This window comes from Labeo rohita, chromosome 2, assembly GCF_022985175.1.
Source record: "Labeo rohita strain BAU-BD-2019 chromosome 2, IGBB_LRoh.1.0, whole genome shotgun sequence".
In the NCBI taxonomy this organism is placed as follows: domain Eukaryota; kingdom Metazoa; phylum Chordata; class Actinopteri; order Cypriniformes; family Cyprinidae; genus Labeo; species Labeo rohita.
This window is the reverse complement of record NC_066870.1, coordinates 36154412-36174133: the sequence shown is the minus strand read 5'-3', so window position 1 is coordinate 36174133 and position 19722 is coordinate 36154412. Positions and strand designations below refer to the sequence as shown.

Sequence of the window (19722 nt, the reverse complement as noted above, 5' to 3'; positions counted from 1 at the left end):
GTATTTCTCCTATCTGCATCTTTTGTCATTTTGTCATTTTGTGTTTGTATCATATTATATTATATAAGGAGTTAATTTGCAAAAACAGATAACTCCAATTTTCAAAAATCATGTTTTTTAATTTTTTTTTTAAATGTTTTTTTTTTTTTTTTTAAACATTTAAACATCTCAATTAAACTGCAGTTGGCTTATTTTGATTAAGAAAAAAAAAAAAAACAAAAAAAACAATAGAAAATACAGCTAATTAACACAACAAAACACAATGAAAACATGATAATATAATTAAAGTTATATATGCTCATATCTACGTAACTCATATACATAACATAAAATAATTAAGATGAGCTATTTTTAGCCAAATAAGTATTTCAGATCTGAGCATGTCCATGAAGTTTTAGGATTTTATTAATTTCCATAAGCAGAATCTTTCTTGATATTATATTATAGAGATAATGTTTTTTTAATCACAATCAAACTGCAGTTGGTTTATTTTGATTAAGTAAAAATAACTAAAAATAGGAAACTCTTCATATATATATATATGCACATATGTATGTAAGTCATATACATAACATAAAATATAAGTGAGAGACTTTTGCTTCTCAGATGGTTTTTCTTAAAATGATTCTTAACTTAAGATGAGCCAAATTAATATTTTAGACCTAAGCATAACAACAAGTTTTGGGTTTTTATTAATTTCCATAAGCAGAATCTTTTTTGAGCTGAGCATAATTATAAGAATAAGAATAAAATATATATATACTTGAGAAATTTCCACGAATTTCCAGGATTTTACTAAATTACATGACTTTTCCAGGAATTCCCATTTGCAATTCCATGATATTTCCAGGTTTACCTTGACTGTGGGAGCCCTGAATATCATGTTGCCTATACAAAAATTGGAGAAAACAAAAAACAAAAAGCAAAAAAAAAAAAAAAAAAAAAAAATGGAGAAGGACTGAAAAATTACAGGCCAAATGTCAGGCTAGCACCAAACGTGCCTTCGGCAGGGATTCATATGTATTTTTTCGGCCTCTGATCTCGTTTTACTGTGTTCTTTTATTTGAGATGAAAAAATAATGGCCTTTCTGTCCCAACTGTCCAATAATGTCTCGTACGAATGCAAAACAAGTGTAAGACTCGCTGTTTCTCTGTCTCTCTCATCTTCCTCCTCTGACCTCTCGAGCCCCGATGCCCGCTTTCCGCAGACGCTTAATGGAGATGCGGGAACTCTGCCGGCCCGGCTGTGGCTTTCTGTTCAACAAACACACATAGAAGTGCACACATATATGCCCAAGGCTGTCAACATGACCCTCGTCACCCTGTTTGCATATACCATCTCTCGTTTTACTTTCCCTTCCGCTAAACTCGACGCGCCCCGGCGTATTCCTGCGCATATTACTCTATTCATCTTCCAGCTCCCTCTATTTATATTCTTTTGCGCTCCGTCTCTCTCCTCTTCCTGCTTCCCAGACATCTCTCTGATAAATACCCTAGTTATGAATTATATTGTAGTTCTTGTGGCTGAACCAACCAGAGCGCAATAATTCCTCATAGTACAACAATACAATCTGACAACCCGATAGAGCTCTTAAATAAAAGGAAAGTAAGGAAACGGCGCGCACACACACACACACAAACCCCATAAATTTCCTTTAGACATTTCAGTTGCGCCGACTGACTTCATGGGAAATCGGTGAATTATACAACAGGGTTGACTAGCTCACACCCGTGATAACAATACAACATGCATTAATCAATATTAGTGAACGTCTGTTTGATTGATTGTGTGCTCAAATCATCAGTTTTGCATTAGATCTATGAACTCGAAGAAGTCTTTTATGCTCACCAAGGCATTTATTTGATTAAAAAATACATTAAAAATAGTGAAATATTATTATGATTTAAAATAACTGCTTTCCATGTGAATATATTGTAAAATGTAATTTATTCCTGTGATTCAAAGCTGAATTTTCAGCATCATTACTCCAGTCTTTAGTGTCACATGATCCTTCAGAAAACATTCTAATATGCTGATTTGCTGTTTAAGAAACATTTAAACTGACGGAAAACAGTTGTGCTGCTTCATATTTTTGAGGAAACCATTCATTTCCTCCCCATCATTTCAACCATTGCATCTGATTAGGACCCGGTGTAAAACGATGCTAATTGTCAAGCATCTGGCTCGGCGTGACTAACGAAGCCCAAACTAAATCTTGCAAACCACATTTACTAAAAGCATTTGTCCCAATCCCAGAGTAGAATAAAACTCAGCCGGCCAAAAAAAAACAAGCCAGCGAGTGACTGCTGTTTCCTATTTCTAAACCAGTTCAGGTGTCACATGACTGACTGTTATTCCACCGACACCCCGTCTGCTCCTGAAATAGTCTCTCCAGCCTAAAATTATGCTCTACTGCTCTCTTTTACAGTGACCCCACTCCAAACACATACACAGAAACACACACCTCATAAGTAGCACATTCCTTTTTAAGACGCCTGCTTCTATAATTGGGCTCCATTCAGACACATTGAGGGTTCATTACACATGTATAAAACTGCAAATTATGACTAGTAATATTACAATGCACTGTGCATAATGTCATATTAAGAAAAGCAGGTTTGCTTGGACATCAGATTATGAGTGAATTTCAAGAAACCTGTCAGGAACATGTTCAAGTCATATTCCACCCCAAATTTTAAAGATTAATTTTTTTTCTCTATTTTTCAAGATATTTGTATCATGACAAAAACACCTGTTCTATAATTGTCATTATTTTAATGTGAAAAAATGTGAAAAACAACAACAACAACAAGTATTTTAATTATTATTTTTATTATTAAATATAATGTTCTACCTCAAACTTAAAATATAATATAAAAAATACATTTTCCATTAAGATATTTGTATCATGACGCATCCATTTTATAACTGTTATTATTTTAATGTGAAAAAGGTACATAATAATAATTATAATAAAAATAATAATATTATCATTATTATTGTTGTTGTTGTTATTGTTATTATTATTATTGTTGTTGTTACTGTTATTATTATATTGTTGTTGTTATTTATTATTATTATTATTATTAAATATAATATTCTACCCCAAACTTAAAATATTTAACAATTTTTTTTCATTAAGATATTTGTATCATGACCCTAAAGAACATCCATTTTATAATTGTCATTATTTTATTATTATATTATTTTATTATGTGGAAAAGTTTTATTATTATTATTATTATTATAAACTTGAATTATATTTTTCATTAAGATAACTGTATCATGACACTAAAGAACAACATAACATAATATAATATAATATAATATAATATAATATAATATAATATAATATAATATAATATAATATAGAATTATAAAGTGTTTAAGTAATTGTTTTACTGCCTTTAATTTGTGCTGATTTAAATAAAATATTGAAAATCATCATTCAGAATAACAGGAATTACATAAAAACATACTTTGAGGGTAAAACGTGTCGTCACAAAGAAAATACTGGTCAATCAATATATATTTTACAATAAACTATTTAAATATTAAATAATTCAATTTGAAAAAAAATCCCACATATTACACAATATATTTGCTTAAAATTTTCTAAAAATAAATATTTAAAAATAGAAAAATGCATTATTGTTTGACAAGACAATGTTGACTTGAATGATCACCACTTTTAAATTGGGCAAATTGGGCAACTTATTTCTTTCATTTTGATGTTGGGGTAAAATGTGACCTGGAAATGTTCTTAGCAGGTTTCTTATGATTCAGCTGTGTGTATCTGTGCATGAACTCCAGAATTGCATGTATTGTATGGTAGTATTCATATTGTGTTTTTCTGCATCTGTGTGTGCGATCCAACAAGGTTAATGTTCATAACCTTTACATAAATCTACTGCGGCTCTTTTCCAGCGTTGTGTTTTCCGGCAGCTGGCTCACGGCAGCGATAGACCCCACGGGAGCGTATGAATGTGCAGCCACACGTCTGCTCATGACAGTCCAACATGAGTACATGAGCCAAACAAACCCTACAGCTCACCTCTGATTAACTCATGCTACATTCCCAACGGAACCCACGTCATCTAAATATACAGCTCCATTTACACACATGCACTCGAAAATAAAGATTCTTTACTAGCATTGACAAAAGGTTACATTCCACAAAAGGTTGTTTATAGTGGGAAAAAAGGTTCTTTAGATTTTTAAAATGATTCTTTTTAAGAACTGTTCACTTAAAGGTTCTTTGGGGAACCAAAAATCATTCTTCTATGGCATCCCTGCAAAAAACAAAAAAAAACATTTGGAACCTTTTTTTGTAAAAGAATAGTGAAAAACAGGCAAATCAACCCACATACAGTATTAGTTTAGAACCATTTTGGACCATTTTGGCTTGTAAACAGTGATTGATCTGTGCATATTTCTCTCCTGATTCAAACAAGACGACTTTTTACTGGAGAAAGCAATATTATGGACTCATATTTTAGCAGAAACAATGGTTTAAAGTTAAAAATGTCATAATATCTTACTGCATTTCACTTTACAAGACATTAATCGATGGACTGGAGTGGTGTGGATTACTTGTGATGTTTTTATCAGCTGTTATTCTGACGGCACCCATTCACTGCAAAGGGTTAATTAGTTAGCAAGTGATGCAATGCTACATTTCTCCAAATCTGATGATGAATCAATCTCATCTAAATATTGGATGGCCTGAGAGTGAGTACATTTTCAGCACATTTTCTTTTTTGAGTGAACTATTCCTTTAGGTGTGTAGGAAAGATAAATCTCTTTAATATCACAACTGCAGTTTCTAGAAAATGAGGTAAAATGGAGATCAGATGAAAAAGACAATAACGTTTCAAGTGAAAAAGACACCAGTAATCTCAGTGTATCTGCTATTTCTTCTCTGCTCTGCCATCACGCACACAACATTAAATTAGCAGGAGAAACAGATAATGAAATATCATTTCCTCTGTGTGAGGTGAACTTGAGCAGACTGACAGTACAGAGCCGAAGGCATGATGAAATAAAACACGTCTAACATCTGCCACGCACAAACTTCTGACGGATGCGTTTGCTCTCAGAAACCAGTGACCACCAGACGTTAGAGAAATGTGACAAAAATGAAAATTTAAGGAGGAAAATGGACAGTTCCAATGCTTAAAGCTTTCAAAAAAAATAGTTAATGCAAAAACTACAATTGCACCATCTTCTACTCATTTCTACATTCTTTAGTCCACAAAAACAGCATTTATAAAAATGTTCATGTTGCTCTTTTATGTACAATGTAACTATATGGTGACCAGCAGGGTTGCCAGGTTTTCACAACAAACCTGCCCAATTGGGGGAAAAAAATACATGTTTTTTTGTTGGAGTTCCACAATTTTTCAGGGGTTAAATATGATGTTATTGGGGTCGCTTCAACTCGCGGACATCAAAAAACAACTCGCGGCAACTGTGTTAAAGTAGCCCAATTCCATGGGAAAACAGCGGACTTGGCAACACTGGTGACCAAACCAAACCATACCAAATAGTACCATAAAAGTGCTTATGTAAACGAATATATATCACAATCAGTGTTGGTGGTAATGCATTACAAGTAATGTGAGTTATGTAATCAGATTACTTTTTTCAAGTAACTAGTAAAGTAACGCTTTACTTTTTAATTTACAAGAGTTACTTTTTCAAATAAGTAACACCAGTTACCTTTTTCTCCCCATTTACTGATTGAAAGCTCTCCCCATGTTGAGAGAAATCGGGAGTAAGATGTTACTTTAATTCTAGACATGCATTAATTTATCTCACTTACAAAAAAAACTTCAGAATTCACCCAAATAAACAAAAACAGTGAAATGCAACTTAGAATTTGACGCAAACCTCCAATAATTAAATATGTTAAACAGTACAAATATCCTTTATGTATTTAATCCCATTTAATTAACCAGTGTCTTTGCTGCTGGCCTACGATGATCCAATTCAACCATAATTACTCTAGAAAAACTAACATTTGTTCTTCTTTTTTTTATTGCTGAAGAGTGTTGAGCTCTCTTCTTCTGCGTTCTACTGTACAGACGTGAATTACCGTTTCCTTTAGCCTGAGGCTTTTACATTTGCCAAAAATAGAATTTTATTTATTAAAAACAAACAAGCAAGCCCTGTCCAAATTTAAAAAATACCGCAAAAGTAACATAACACATTACTTTCCATAAAAAGTAACTAAGTAACGTAATTAGTTACTTTTATAGGGAGTAACGCAACATTGTAATGCATTACTTTTATAATACAATAACTTTTCCCCAACACTGATCACAATATATTCAATAATCTCTTGATGATAATATAATTGCACATAATGCACAATTTTATGTAAAAATGATTTAAAAATTACTAAAAGAAACACCTGCAACACCTCAGCCTTATTGCTTCTATAAAAAGCATAATTACAATATTAAAGGCAGTAATTTTCATTCAAATGTCAATTCATTAATCTAATTCATTTTGACAGAAATTGATAACCATCAACCACTTTCAGTGTAGGAGAAACAACCTCATTTTTCAAAGTTGTAAGTAAAACCAAAAATATTGTTTTTAATGAGAGTGTTTGGCAGCGTTCAATCATTCTACTTCAAAATTTCATGCATAATTCAATACTTGTCATTTGTTTATTTGTAATCATTTTTGAAGTTTACTAGCAATTTCTGAGTGAAAACTGTTTCAAAGTAAATCCTACACCTTTTTTTAGTACAATTAAATACATTTTCGCAAAAAGACTTTCAAGAAACATGAGAGTGAACTATTTCATTAAGCTTTCCTTCATACGGAATCTTGATTACATGTCGCAGAAAACAGAAGAAGACAGAAAAAACAGTGTCATTTGAAGTTGCTACTGAACTACGTTCAACGGTTAGACCTTTTCTGCCTGAAATAGATGAAACGAAAAGCCATTAGAGAAATACAGAGAGAGATTAAAAGAGACGTACCCCTGGTAGAGTCTTCTGTTCATGCAATGCATTCTGGGCTTTGATGGCTGATTCACGAGCGCAGTAGGTGAGGAACGCGCAGCCTGTAAAAATGAGACGAGAATCAGACACGCAACTGCACACACCTACACATGCAAAGCTGTGTTACGCTTCCACACTGCCATTTATCACAAAACAGAGTTGTAAACTAGATTTTTATGTTCTGAGGCAAACATGAGTGATTGAAACTCGCTTGAAATGTGTTCTGGGTTGTTGCCACGGAATTGCTACGCGGTTGTTTTGGGTGTTCAAAAGATCAAGAGAATTATATTCTAATGTACCAATATGAGCAACAGAAATAGTGATGACTGACTTAGAATTAACATACATTTACATCTATTACATTTATTAATTTAGCACCTGCTTTTAGCAGACTTACAAATGAAACACATCACAAGCAATTTGTCATGAGTACACAATGCCACATTTAAAAGATATAGTGGATTTGGAACTGGGTTACGACCCTCCCGCCAGTGTTTTTGGCTGCCCTGACCTTGTAACCTCAGTTCAATGCTTCTGCTCCCAAACAAGCAGCTAGAAATGATTTCCAATGGCCATGATCAGGCATCAGTCATGTGCGTCATTCTGTGCACTCTCTCTCTTATGGGTGTACGAGTGGTGGTGCCACAATAGACTTTAAGCATGTGAATAAATTTACCCTATAACAAATATGAGCAACAGGATATGATGTCACACTCTATGGCTTCTGTTTACTATTCTATTCTGTTGTGTAGTATGCATACAACTTTGAGTAAAAACCATTAATAATGGCTAAAAATATCAAATACTTTTTATTAAAACATTACTTGCAAATAGTGTCATTATTGTTATTACGTTTTTATTGTTAATCGTTTTACAAATAAAGCTGAAAATTAAAAATATTAATATAATTTAATTTAATAATTTAATTTAATTAAATTTAATTTAACTAGCAAACTAGCAAATAAATATATTTAAGATGAGGTAGGAAAATTGTTAAAACTGAAATGAAATATCAAATTTAGCTAAAAAGAAATACACATATAAAAAACAATCATTTGTAAAATGTAAAATACCTTTTAATAAGACATTAATTGTGAATAGTGACATTATTGTTAGCTTTATTATTCTTTACTGTTAAAAACTGTTTTTGCTGTTGTTGAAATAAAGCTGAAAATTATAAATACTAGATAAAAAATTAAATTAAATTAAATTATTAAATTAAATTAGCAAATGAAAATATTTAAGCTGAGGTACTGAAATTATTAAAACTGAAATAAATAATAAAATCAAGCTAAAAATAAAAAATATAAATAAGGATTGGAATAAAGCTGAAAATTAAAAAATACTAGATAAAAACAGTAAAAAAAAATTATTAAATTAACGTATAAAATGATTTAAGTTGAGGTACTAAAATTATTTAAACTGAAATAAATAATAAAAAAGCTAAAAAGAAAAAAATACTTAAAAATGTCAAATACTTTTTAAAAAAACATTAAATGTGAACTGTGTTGTTATTGCAAAGCTAAACTTTTAAAAATCATTTTCATTAATTGAAATAAAAATGAAATAAAAATACAAATATCAGATAAAGAACTCAAACTCAAAGTTGAAGTAGTAAAATGACTGAAACTGAAATAAAAATAAATGACAGCTAAAAACAAAAACAAATGAAAAGTGAAATATCAACTGTGAAATTAAATTGAAAACTGAAAATATGAAAATAAAAGCTAATTTAAAAATAACACTGATTGTTAACACTGAATTATGGCTTTTACAGAAGCACATACCATCGTTTAACAACCTCATAGTAAGTCTGTCTAGAAAAGCATGGTGAACAAAAGTAATTTGAGCTACTTTTGTCATTGAAATGAATGGTAGATTTGTCCCAAATTACTTTAATTCACCCTATATCATCCTAGCAATCAGCTTGATTAGGAGATTTTCAATAGCACTTTAAACCCTTAATTATCTATATTCTGTCTTGCAAGTTGGCTTTGCACTAATCAGAAAGTTAGCAAAAAATAATATTAAAAAAGGTCAAAATTAATTAAAACTGTTGAGGCACATTGCCTTCTATTCAGCCTCTTTTCTAAATACATCTTCATATTCACATTCAGCCGAACATTTAGACAAAAATAAATTAATTATACTCTGAATTAAAACTACTGCATTTCCCCTCAGAGCCGGCTCTCCAAGATCAGACAAAGAATCCAAAGGAATATTAAAGCAGTTCGGAGCGATCTGGAGCCTGTTCGCTTTCCCATCCATTGTTCTGACAGCGATATTTTCACAGCTCCTGTATAATTGGCTTGTAATGATTGCCGTTATAGGAGCAGTAGTCTAGCGTAACCTGTAAACCTTAATTAAACCAGTCACATTCAGATGGACCCAAACCAACCCTGAGCGCAGCCACGTGTCCGGAGCGAACGGACCACCTCATGTAGAACTAATCACACACACACACAGAGAAAACGGCGTTTAGAAAGAGCAGAGAGTGTAAAAGCTCTCATATGCATTCATGTTGCACACCTGTGTCCGTTCAACAACAATAGCACGCTATAATACATGAACACTGGCACAGCATGCAGACGACTAACATACTCTATAAATCAACATGATCTCATTAGCAGCTCATCTATGCCAAAACAGATTAAGTAGGTTGTAAAACTAGTTTAAAGGCTCAATGAATCTATTCTGACATTCACAGTTTACTATACTGCACTGACGTATTATCTATTGAAATTGAAAGCTGAGCTGGAACATTTAAAAAAAAACAGCAGCAAGACTTTGCAAGTCCTATTAGTAAACGTTAATTAATGTATTAACATTACGTAACAAAAAACTACACTATAAGGTACAAAACTGCCACTGGGGTGGAACCTTTTCAAAGAATACTAATATATACACTTTAGATACTGATATAAAGTTTTAAAGTACTGATATGTAACTCACCCCCTTGTCATCCAAGATGTTCATGTCTTTCTTCAGTTGTAAAGAAATTATGTTTTTTGGGGAAAACATTTCAGGATTTTTCTCCATATTATGGACTTCTATGGTGCCCCGAGTTTGAACTTCTAAAATGCGGCTTCAAACGATCCCAAATGTGGTTGTAAACGATCCTAGCCGAGGAAGAAGGATCTTATCTAGCGAAACCATCGGTTATTTTCATAAAAATAATGCAACTTATATACTTTTTAATCTCAAATGCTCATCTTGTCTTGCTTTGCCTGAACTCTGTGTATACTGGTTCAAGACAGGGTATGAAAAACGTATTTTCTCCCTCAACTTCAAAAATGATTTCAAAATCATCCTACATCGCTGCAGAAGTACTGACCCAGTCTATGCACAGTGAATATGCAAGGAAGATCAAACACCCTTAACAAAAAAGGTAAAACAGTGATATAGGACGCTTTCGAAGTTGAGGGAGAACATGAGATTGAGTTTTTTGACACACCCTAACTGTCATGAACCAGAACAAAAACAGTGCAGACAGAGTAAGACAAGATGAGCGTTTGAGATTAAAAAGTATATAAATTGTATTATTTTTATTAAAATAACAGATCGTTTCGCTAAATAAGACCCTTCTTCCTCAGCTTCCATCATTTACAACCCCATTCAGGATCGTTTGAAGACACATTTAAACTGCATTTTGGAAGTTCAAACTCGGGGCACCATAGCAGTCCATTATATGAAGAAAAACGCTGAAATGTTTTCCTCAAAAAACAATTTCTTTACGACTGAAGAAACAAAGACATGAACATCTTGGATAACAAGGAGGTGAGTACATTATCTGTAAATCTTTGTTTTAGAAGTTGACTTCTCCTGTAAGGTACTAATATGTTACCAAAAATGTTTCTCTTTTTATAGCTTGGCAAAAATCACACTTGACAACTTATACCTATGGTAAAAATATATATATATATATACATTTATATTGGTCTTATTGTGAACACTTTACTGCAATATGTTATTCCAAAAAAAAAAAAAGTTTGTTTTTGTAAATTTTGTAAAAGTGAACCACACTTTTAACAATCTAATCAATCCTTGATGGAAAAAAGAAGTATGTTTTCTTCTTTTAGTGTCCATTAAGGCTGTATGTATTTGATTGAAAATACAGTAAAATTGTGAAATATTTTTACAACTTAAAATAACTGTTTTCTATTTAAAAATATTTAAAAATATAATTAATTTCTGTGATGAAAAGCTGAATTTACAGCATCATTACTCCAGTCTTCAGTGTCACATGATCCTTCAGAAATCATACTAATATGTTTATTTGCTGCTCAAGAAACATTTCTGATTATTATCAACGTTAAAAAAACAGTTGTGCTGCTTCATATTTTTCTGAAAACTGTTATACAACCATCCTGTTTCAGTCAGAAATGAGTCATGTCAACTCAAGTAAAATGGGTTGCAAACGGCATTTCATGTTAACGTTAAGTAAAACCAGCAATCATAGTCATGATTGGGTTCATTCAGGACACTACTGCACAACTACAGCATTTACAGAAAGAAACCCAGCGTTTGGCTTTATACACCAGAGCATTACACACCGGCTAATTTAAGATAGAGACAGATAATTGGATTCAGGCGGTGTTATTCTGTTTATTTGGTATCTGTGTTGTATCAAGCTCGGATCAATACATTCTGGGAGCTGAAAATGATAGTCATCTCCTTATCATTTTCCATTAAAATCCTCTTTTGATAACATTTCATCACAGCCTGGTGGGAAGGAAAAGCAAGAGAGAGGGAGAGGGAATGATAGGGAGATAGAAAGTAAAAGAAAGAATTTTGTGGTTCCATAAAAAACAACTTTATCTCCTCTGTTTGCCCCCAAACTCTCCAAAAACAGGCCGCACTGGATTACAGGCTATAAATTATATTAAAATCTCTCAGTTGTAGTAATTTCATTTTCTCGTCTAAAATAAATCTTGGCCTAGCAAACACAAAACACTGGAAGCCAAACCATTTCTGGACACCCCTTCTGAGGTTATTTCTGAATTAAACGACTCTATTGGCAATTATTTGTGGGTGTTTTAACTCAACATGACTTCATTACGTCCAAGCGGCTTCAGCGTAAAACAGCTTTAGGACTGGAATGAATTTAGATGAGTATTTTAACAATGCCCCACATATTTCAGCTGAAATGTAGAAACTATGCTTTATCATCAATCTGATTGCTTGGCAAAGCAAACTTCAACAAGACATATGATTTGAAGAATGCATACTGTTCTGAAGATTAATATTTAGGGCATATTATGCAATTGCATCTCATTATTTGTCTGAAGCGTAATGAACCGTCCGCACAGAGATCATAAACGTGCTCAGAAATGTGGTCCTCTCACAGGTTTTTTTAACTACACATGTTGGAAGGGCAATGAAATGCAATTACGGTTGACTTCCTACCCTCCATTACCCTTACATTAAATAGCCATTACGGTATATGACTTTATCTTAATACGTAGCCTTTCTGTCAAAAATGTAATTGTGACATCATTTCTCTCAGCCGAGATCTGCCTTTGGTTCTCTGAGCCGGTCACATTTATTTGCATATACACACACACTGTACACAAGCTGTGATTAAATATATTTACTTTAAATTTATGTTTTTTCAATAACATGAAAAGATTTTGGAACTGCCACCAAGGCTGCATTTATTTGATCAGAAACAGTAATACTGTGAAATATTATTGTCATTTAAAATAAGCATTTTCTGTTTGAATATATTTTAAAATGTTATTTATTTCAAGGATTCAAAGCTGAATTTTCAGCATCATTACGCCTTCAGTGTCACATGTTCCTACAGACATCCTTCTAAGATGCTGATTTGCTGCTCAAGACAAATTTCTTATTACTAATAAACAGTTGAAAACAGTTGTGCTTCTTTGTATTTTTGTGGAAACTACAATGCATTTTGTTTTGCAGGATTCTTTGATGAATAGAAAGTTCAAAAGAACAGCATTTTTTGAAACAGAAATGATTGCTGGACAATTTGCATGATTGTGTCATTATGTGGATTGTGCCGGCACAAAAATAAACAAGATAAAAGATAAAATGTACATGTGCATATCTAAATACATCAAAATGTATGACAATAACAAATGCACATTCTGAGAATCATCATATAGCAATCATACTATACAGATACTCAATGCAAATTAATACAGTATTCAGTTCAGCTGAGCTTATATGACACTATACACTTTAAAAATAAAAGTGCTTTAAAAGGTTTGTCACAGCGATGCCATAGAAGAACCATTTTTGGTTCTACAAAGAACCATTCAGTCAAAGGTTCTTCAAAGAACCATCTCTTTCTTACTTTTTTATAATCTTTTAATCTTTTGTAAAACAGAAAGGTTCTTCAGATGTTAAAGGTTCTTTATGGAACCATTTAAACAAAAAAAGGTTCTTGCATCATGAAGCACCTTTATTTTTAAGAGTGTATGCAGCAATTTTCTTATGGAGATCAAGTGAAAACAACCCGGCACTGACTATTCTATAAGCAAACCTTGACATGCACTAATAAAGACCTATTCCTCAACCTGAGAAAGCTCAATGTTGAAGGTTACCTTAATAATACAGAAAAGATTACTCCTAAAAATAAAGGAAAAACAGTCTGATAGTCTTCTTTAAGTCTTACAAACAACTTTTGATCCCCTAGCACTTTAGAAAACCATCTGCTGGTGCTTTAAATAAAAACCTATAATGGAACATCAAGAACTTTTTAACCATATAGCAACTTGAAAATCCCAAAGCTAAAAATAGTTCTTGACAAGAAGAGGCTTCAACCACTGAAGAACCTTTGTTTTTAACAATGCACTTCAGATTTTGAAGATGAGATGTACTTTTAAATGCAAGTAATACATACTGTATTATATAAACCAGATACTTCAGGGTCTACAGCATGCAGTCCAGGTTCATTACCCACAATTCCCTTCTCAAACCAATACTCCCTACAACATCTTTCATAATCTGACATCATGCTAAACAGTAATTACCTCAGTGCTTCATCTCGCTCCTCTCTTTGCGCCGTCGTTGAGTGCCGATGTTAGTCTGAATAACAAGCTTTTACGCACCTACTCGCACGGCACGATCCAGGCATTTATTGACAACCCTGATTAAACGTGTGCATGTGAACGCAGGTCAAAGGAAAGCCGGTAAACATGCTGCTTGTGATGATTAATGTTTATCGCTGTGGCTGTTTGTCTAATGCGATGCACACGCAAATACGCATCCACTCTTTCGTAAAAACTAAAATTCAGAGTGCATAGCACAAACAAATGCATAACAATAATTGCACGCTGACCTATTTTATGGTCTGCCATCTTGGACTGTTTGTCTCAATGCATTTTGAGATTGCCGTGAAGGGCATGTGTGATGAAGCCTTAAAATCTGGCCGAAATAAGTATTCTTTTCTGAAGAACCTTCTTTTGCCACAAAAAAAAAACAGAAACAGTTGTGAAACAGAAAGGTTCTTCAGGGGTTAAAGGTTCTTCTATGGCATCATGAAGCATCTTTATAAAAAATAAAGGTTCTTTATTGGCATTGATGGTTCGATGAAGAACCTTGAACATCCATGGAACCTATCAAATGCAGAAAAGGTTCTTTAGATTTTTTTAAATGTTCTTCAAAATGGTTCTTTTAAGAACCGTTCTATGAAAGGTTCTTTGAGGAACCAAAAATGGTTCTTCTATGGCATCATTGCTTTTGGAAACTTTAAAAGTCATCTTAAACACACTAAAGAGGTTAGCTGGTCTCCCACTCCAGCCAAAATGACTAATCTGGTCTGTTTAGCTGGTTTTAGAGATATTTTACACACTTGAGGGTTTAAAAGATACTTAATATTCAGTAATATCAATTTGACTGCACTGATACTATTAGATGAGAACAAAACTAAAAACTAAATTGAGCTGGATGATGACAAATGTTTTACAGTTGAATCAAATTTGTTTCAGAATTTGATTAACTTTGCAACATCAACACTTTTAGTGAATTAAATCAAGACTTAAGTGACTTGATCCAACACTGTTGCCTTTATAGCTAAAATTGTATCTATTTCATAATTTGATGAACTTAACTATGCTAAATAATGACACTATTAATTTCTGTAAAGCTGCTTTATAGGTGAACTGAGTTTGCTTCATAACTAATGAACTTTGCAACATTCACACCATTACTGAACTGATCTGAATCATCTGAATCAACTGAAGCAGAATTTTCATGTTCATTACTGGGAAGCAGATTCAACAAATGTGCCTTGACTTGGGGAGACCAGCTAAACCAGCATAAACCAGCTAAGGCCAGTGAACCACATTAGGCTGGCTTATGCTATTCTTTTAGCAGGGCTGTGAAAAAGAGTAATTGAAATGTGCATCTAATGCTGTTTTCCATCGATTTCACCCTCGGCCTATTGAGGCAGGTCTTGCACACTCATAAAGCGCATTTCATAGCAGTAATTTAATGTCAATGTAAATGATAATCTAACAGCACTGTACTAATAACGTCCCACTGAGACAGCAGTCAACAGAGAGCGTGTGTGTGCGCGTTTGTGAGTGTGACAGGCCTCCTACGCTGATTCATCCTCCCTCTCGCACCCTCCTATGGGCATAAACCATTATTCATTTGTGCGGTGTGTGCGTGAGCATGTGTGTGCCTCTGAGCGTGACAGAAAGAGGGAATATTTTGAGCAGAAGAAGGGAGGGGGACGCAGATACTCACTGAGGAGTATGTTGCTTTAAATGGTTTTTCAAGTTCAATTAACTTGATGTTTTTTAATGAATTACAGGACTAAGTTTTCTTTCACTAATAAATGAAATAATCACAGAAAACCTGGCAAGAATCTGTCTAAAACGCATATGAAATGTATTACGTCCCTCAAGCACTGCTCTCAAATCAAATTAGAGATTCAGTCAAGTGAGATGACCTGTCTAAGACTAAAAAGAAATCGAGGAATAGGAGTGCTTTTACTATTGCAAATATTATTTTAAGCTTGAATATATTTTGTACACACAATTTAGATTCTGATCCTGCTAAGGAAGAGCTAGCAAAAATGAGACTGCTTTAGTGTCTTATTTGTTTCTCCAAGACTATGAAGTTAAATGCAAATAAGATTTTTGGTTTCATTTTCATCCTGAGAAAAACTTACATGCATCTTCTAGAATTTCAGAAGAGATCTCAATGTGAACTCATTTCTCATCAAATTCTTCCACAACCAAATAATCTGAGATTCTTTCCACATTCATTTTATAGCTCTGCACTCTTAAAAATAAAGATTACAAAAGGTTTACTCTGCTGCAATGACAAAGAAAAAACATTTTTGGTTCCCCAAAGAGCCTTTCAGTGAAAAGAGTCATTATTTTCTTATGGTAAACAACATTTTAATAATCTGCATAACCTTTTCCAATATAAAGAACCTTTTCTGCAATGGAAAGTTTCCATGGAGGCCAATCAAGAGCCTTTATTTTAGTGTATACTCTTACTGTACGACAACAATTCAGTCATTTTTGTCTAGAATCGACTACTTCAATTCAGTGAAAGAATGGCCTACCTTTTTAAAAAATCATTACAAGGATCCATATCAACCAGCTATTTTCTAAAGCATCATGTCCTAATTTCTCTTGGTGCATTCATTTGGATGAGATTTTGTTTGGGAATATGGAAAAAATAATGCATGCTTGCTCAAATAAAGAACTCAAATGCCAAACACGAATAATGAACCATTAAATGCAAGAATTATCTTGTAATATAAGGTTCACGTTTTGCTGTGAATGAGAAACATCACACCAAATGTTTCATTTCACATAGTGAAGAAGAGTGCACGTCGTGCACTGGGAGCTCTTAGTATGCATCATCTGCGCGCAAAGCGGGGCTGCCCTACTTCTGTGAGCACACACAAAAATACGAGATGATACACAAGTGGGAGTGACCACGGTACATCCAGCATCCTTTTTATTGTCGTGACATGGGTGAGCGCAAGCAGAAAAGCACAATGTGTGAGAAACAGAACAAGAGAGATCTGTCAACATCAGACGGGTCTGAATGACATCTGACAGCATCTGATGGAAATCAGTTGCAATCATACTGAGTGTGGTTCAATATAATCTGAGAGACAAATAGCCTTGTGTACATGCAACAGAACAAATTTGATGCTTATAGGTCAAGTAAATAATAGTGTTTATCTATTCCAAATCTTATATTGCATAATATATGTTTACCAGGGTGAACCAGCACAAAAACACAATGCATCAATGTACTACATGAGAAGTAGCCCATATTACTTGAAAAACAGTGACAGAGGTAGGTTTGAATGGCATCTGACAGCATGTACTGATGGCAGTCAGTTGCAATAGTACTGACTGTGCTCAAAAACAGCGTGAGGGAGGGAAATTTGGCTAGGATGAGAATACACAGTGTGCATGATGAATAAATCTATGTGCAACAGAAATCTGATTTTTATATTTTGAGTAAATATTGAACTAGCATGTCACCCTAAAGAGTGAGAGGTAGATTCAATTGACAATCTGTTGAAATCATATCCAGGGTGGTTTAATATTGCATAAGGAAGCACGTTGAGATCAAATATAAGAACAGTGCACAGTGTGCACAGTGTGCAAAGGACAATTGTGCATGCAATATTATGTTTAAAACATATAAAGTCATAAATACCAATGTGTAAACTTGTCTCTTTTTTTACATATCTTATTTCATAAGAATGGTTAACTGGGTGTGCAAACACAAAACTACAATGCATTAGTGTATTGCATGAAAAACAGGCTACGATAGTCTTAAAAAGACTTTGGTTTGAATTCCATCAATGCATGCTGTCAGATGTCAATCGCTTGTAATCGTGCTCTGGCTGTGGTACATGAGAGAGCAGAATGAGTGCAAAATAAGACCACGCTCTGTGCCTAAAGAATAAATATGTGCGCAACAGAATAAAATTGATGTTTAGAAGTAAGCAGTGGTGAACAATAACAAGGCAACATATTTTTAGCTCGTAATGCATAATATAACATGTAACATAAGTGGCCAAAGCCCTCACCAGCCATTCAAAAGCATCATTACCTTTGTGCATGCCTGTGTAACGGTCCTTGAGGACAGTCAGTTCGTGGATCTTTCCAAACTGTTCGAAAAGAGGTTTGAGGTCCTTCTCCTCCAGGTTGCGCGGGATCTGTCCTATAAAGAGCTTGATGGCATCCTGGTCTTTCATGGTGCCGTTGTCGGGGTGGATGGAGATGGGCTCTGAGCCGTTCATGGGCTTGGGGAAGGTGATGTGCGCGTACTGGGGCTGGTGCGGGATCAGGAGCAGTGGTGCCGCTGCCTGGCTCGGTACCGCCCCCGGTCCAGAGAGGAGCAGGCTGGCGTGGGCAGGCTGAGGATGCTGCTGAGGATGCTGCTGCCTCCTCGCTTCAGTCTGGGTGAATCTAGCCATTCTGCGCGCGGCGGAGAGCGCGATAATAATAACAACATACACACGCACGCACACGCGCCGGGAGAGAGTACGCGCTCAGCTGGAAACGCGACGCTCACTTTCTATTCGACACATGTCACGCTCGCGCCCCCCGCACCTGACGGGAGGAGGAGGAGATGAGATGAGAGCCGAGCGCGGTCACGACTCACATGCGCGGGCCCCTAGCGCCACCTGCCGACCAATAGTCAACTGCGCTACTACACACGGATAGATAGATAGATAGATAGATAGATAGATAGATAGATAGATAGAATAAACGATAAAAAGATAGAACGATAAAACAGTAGATAGATAGATAGATAGATAGATAGATAGATAGATAGATAGATAGATAGATAGATAGATAAATAGATAGACAGATAGATAGATATTGAACAACAGAACGAAAGAATGATAGAATAATCATTCTGAACAATAGATGGATAGATATTGAACAACAGACAGAACGAAAGAATAATAGAATGATAGAACGACAGATAGAACGATAGAATGATAGAATGATAGATAGATAGATAGATAGATAGATAGACAGACAGACAGACAGATAGATAGATAGATAGATAGATAGATAGATAGATAGATAGATATTGAAGAACAGACAGAATGAAAGAATAATAGAATGATAGAACGACAGATAGAACGATAGATAGATAGAACGATAGATAGATAGAATGACAGACAGACCAAAAGAATGATAGAATGAATAAACAATAAAACGAGAGAACGATAAAACAGTAGACAGAACGATAGATAGACTGAAAGAATCATAGAATGACAGATAGAACGACAGAACGACAGATAGAACAATAGACAGAACGATAGATAGATAGATAGATAGATAGATAGATAGATAGATAGAACAAAAGACAAAGAATGATAGAATGACAGAACAAAAGAATGATAGAATAATCATTCTGAATGATAGAACGATAGAACGATAGATAGATAGATAGATAGATAGATAGATAGATAGATAGATAGAACGACAGACAGAACAAAAGAATGATAGAATGAATAAACAATAAAACGAGAGAACGATAAAACAGTAGATAGAATGATAGATAGACTGAAAGAATCATAGAATGACAGATAGAACGACAGAACGATAGATAGAACAATAGACAGAACGATAGATAGATAGCTAGATAGATAGATAGACAGACAGACAGATAGAATGATAGATAGATAGACAGATAGATAGACAGATAGATAGATAGATAGATAGATAGATAGAT

At 34.1% G+C, this 19722-nt stretch overlaps 1 protein-coding gene across 1 annotated transcript in view; it reads right to left on the bottom strand.

Moving 5' to 3' along the window:
* The window catches only part of LOC127181520 (CUGBP Elav-like family member 5), a 192554-nt gene extending 174044 nt beyond the window's left edge, over positions 1 to 18510 (bottom strand). The window contains exons 1-2 of the mRNA XM_051136301.1: positions 18082 to 18510; positions 6997 to 7079 (exon numbers count right to left, since the gene is read on the bottom strand). Coding sequence (XP_050992258.1) covers positions 6997 to 7079; positions 18082 to 18448 — 450 coding nt within the window. The 5' untranslated portion in view covers positions 18449 to 18510. The remainder of the gene's footprint in view (positions 1 to 6996; positions 7080 to 18081) is intronic.
* Positions 18511 to 19722: the final 1212 nt, after the last annotated feature.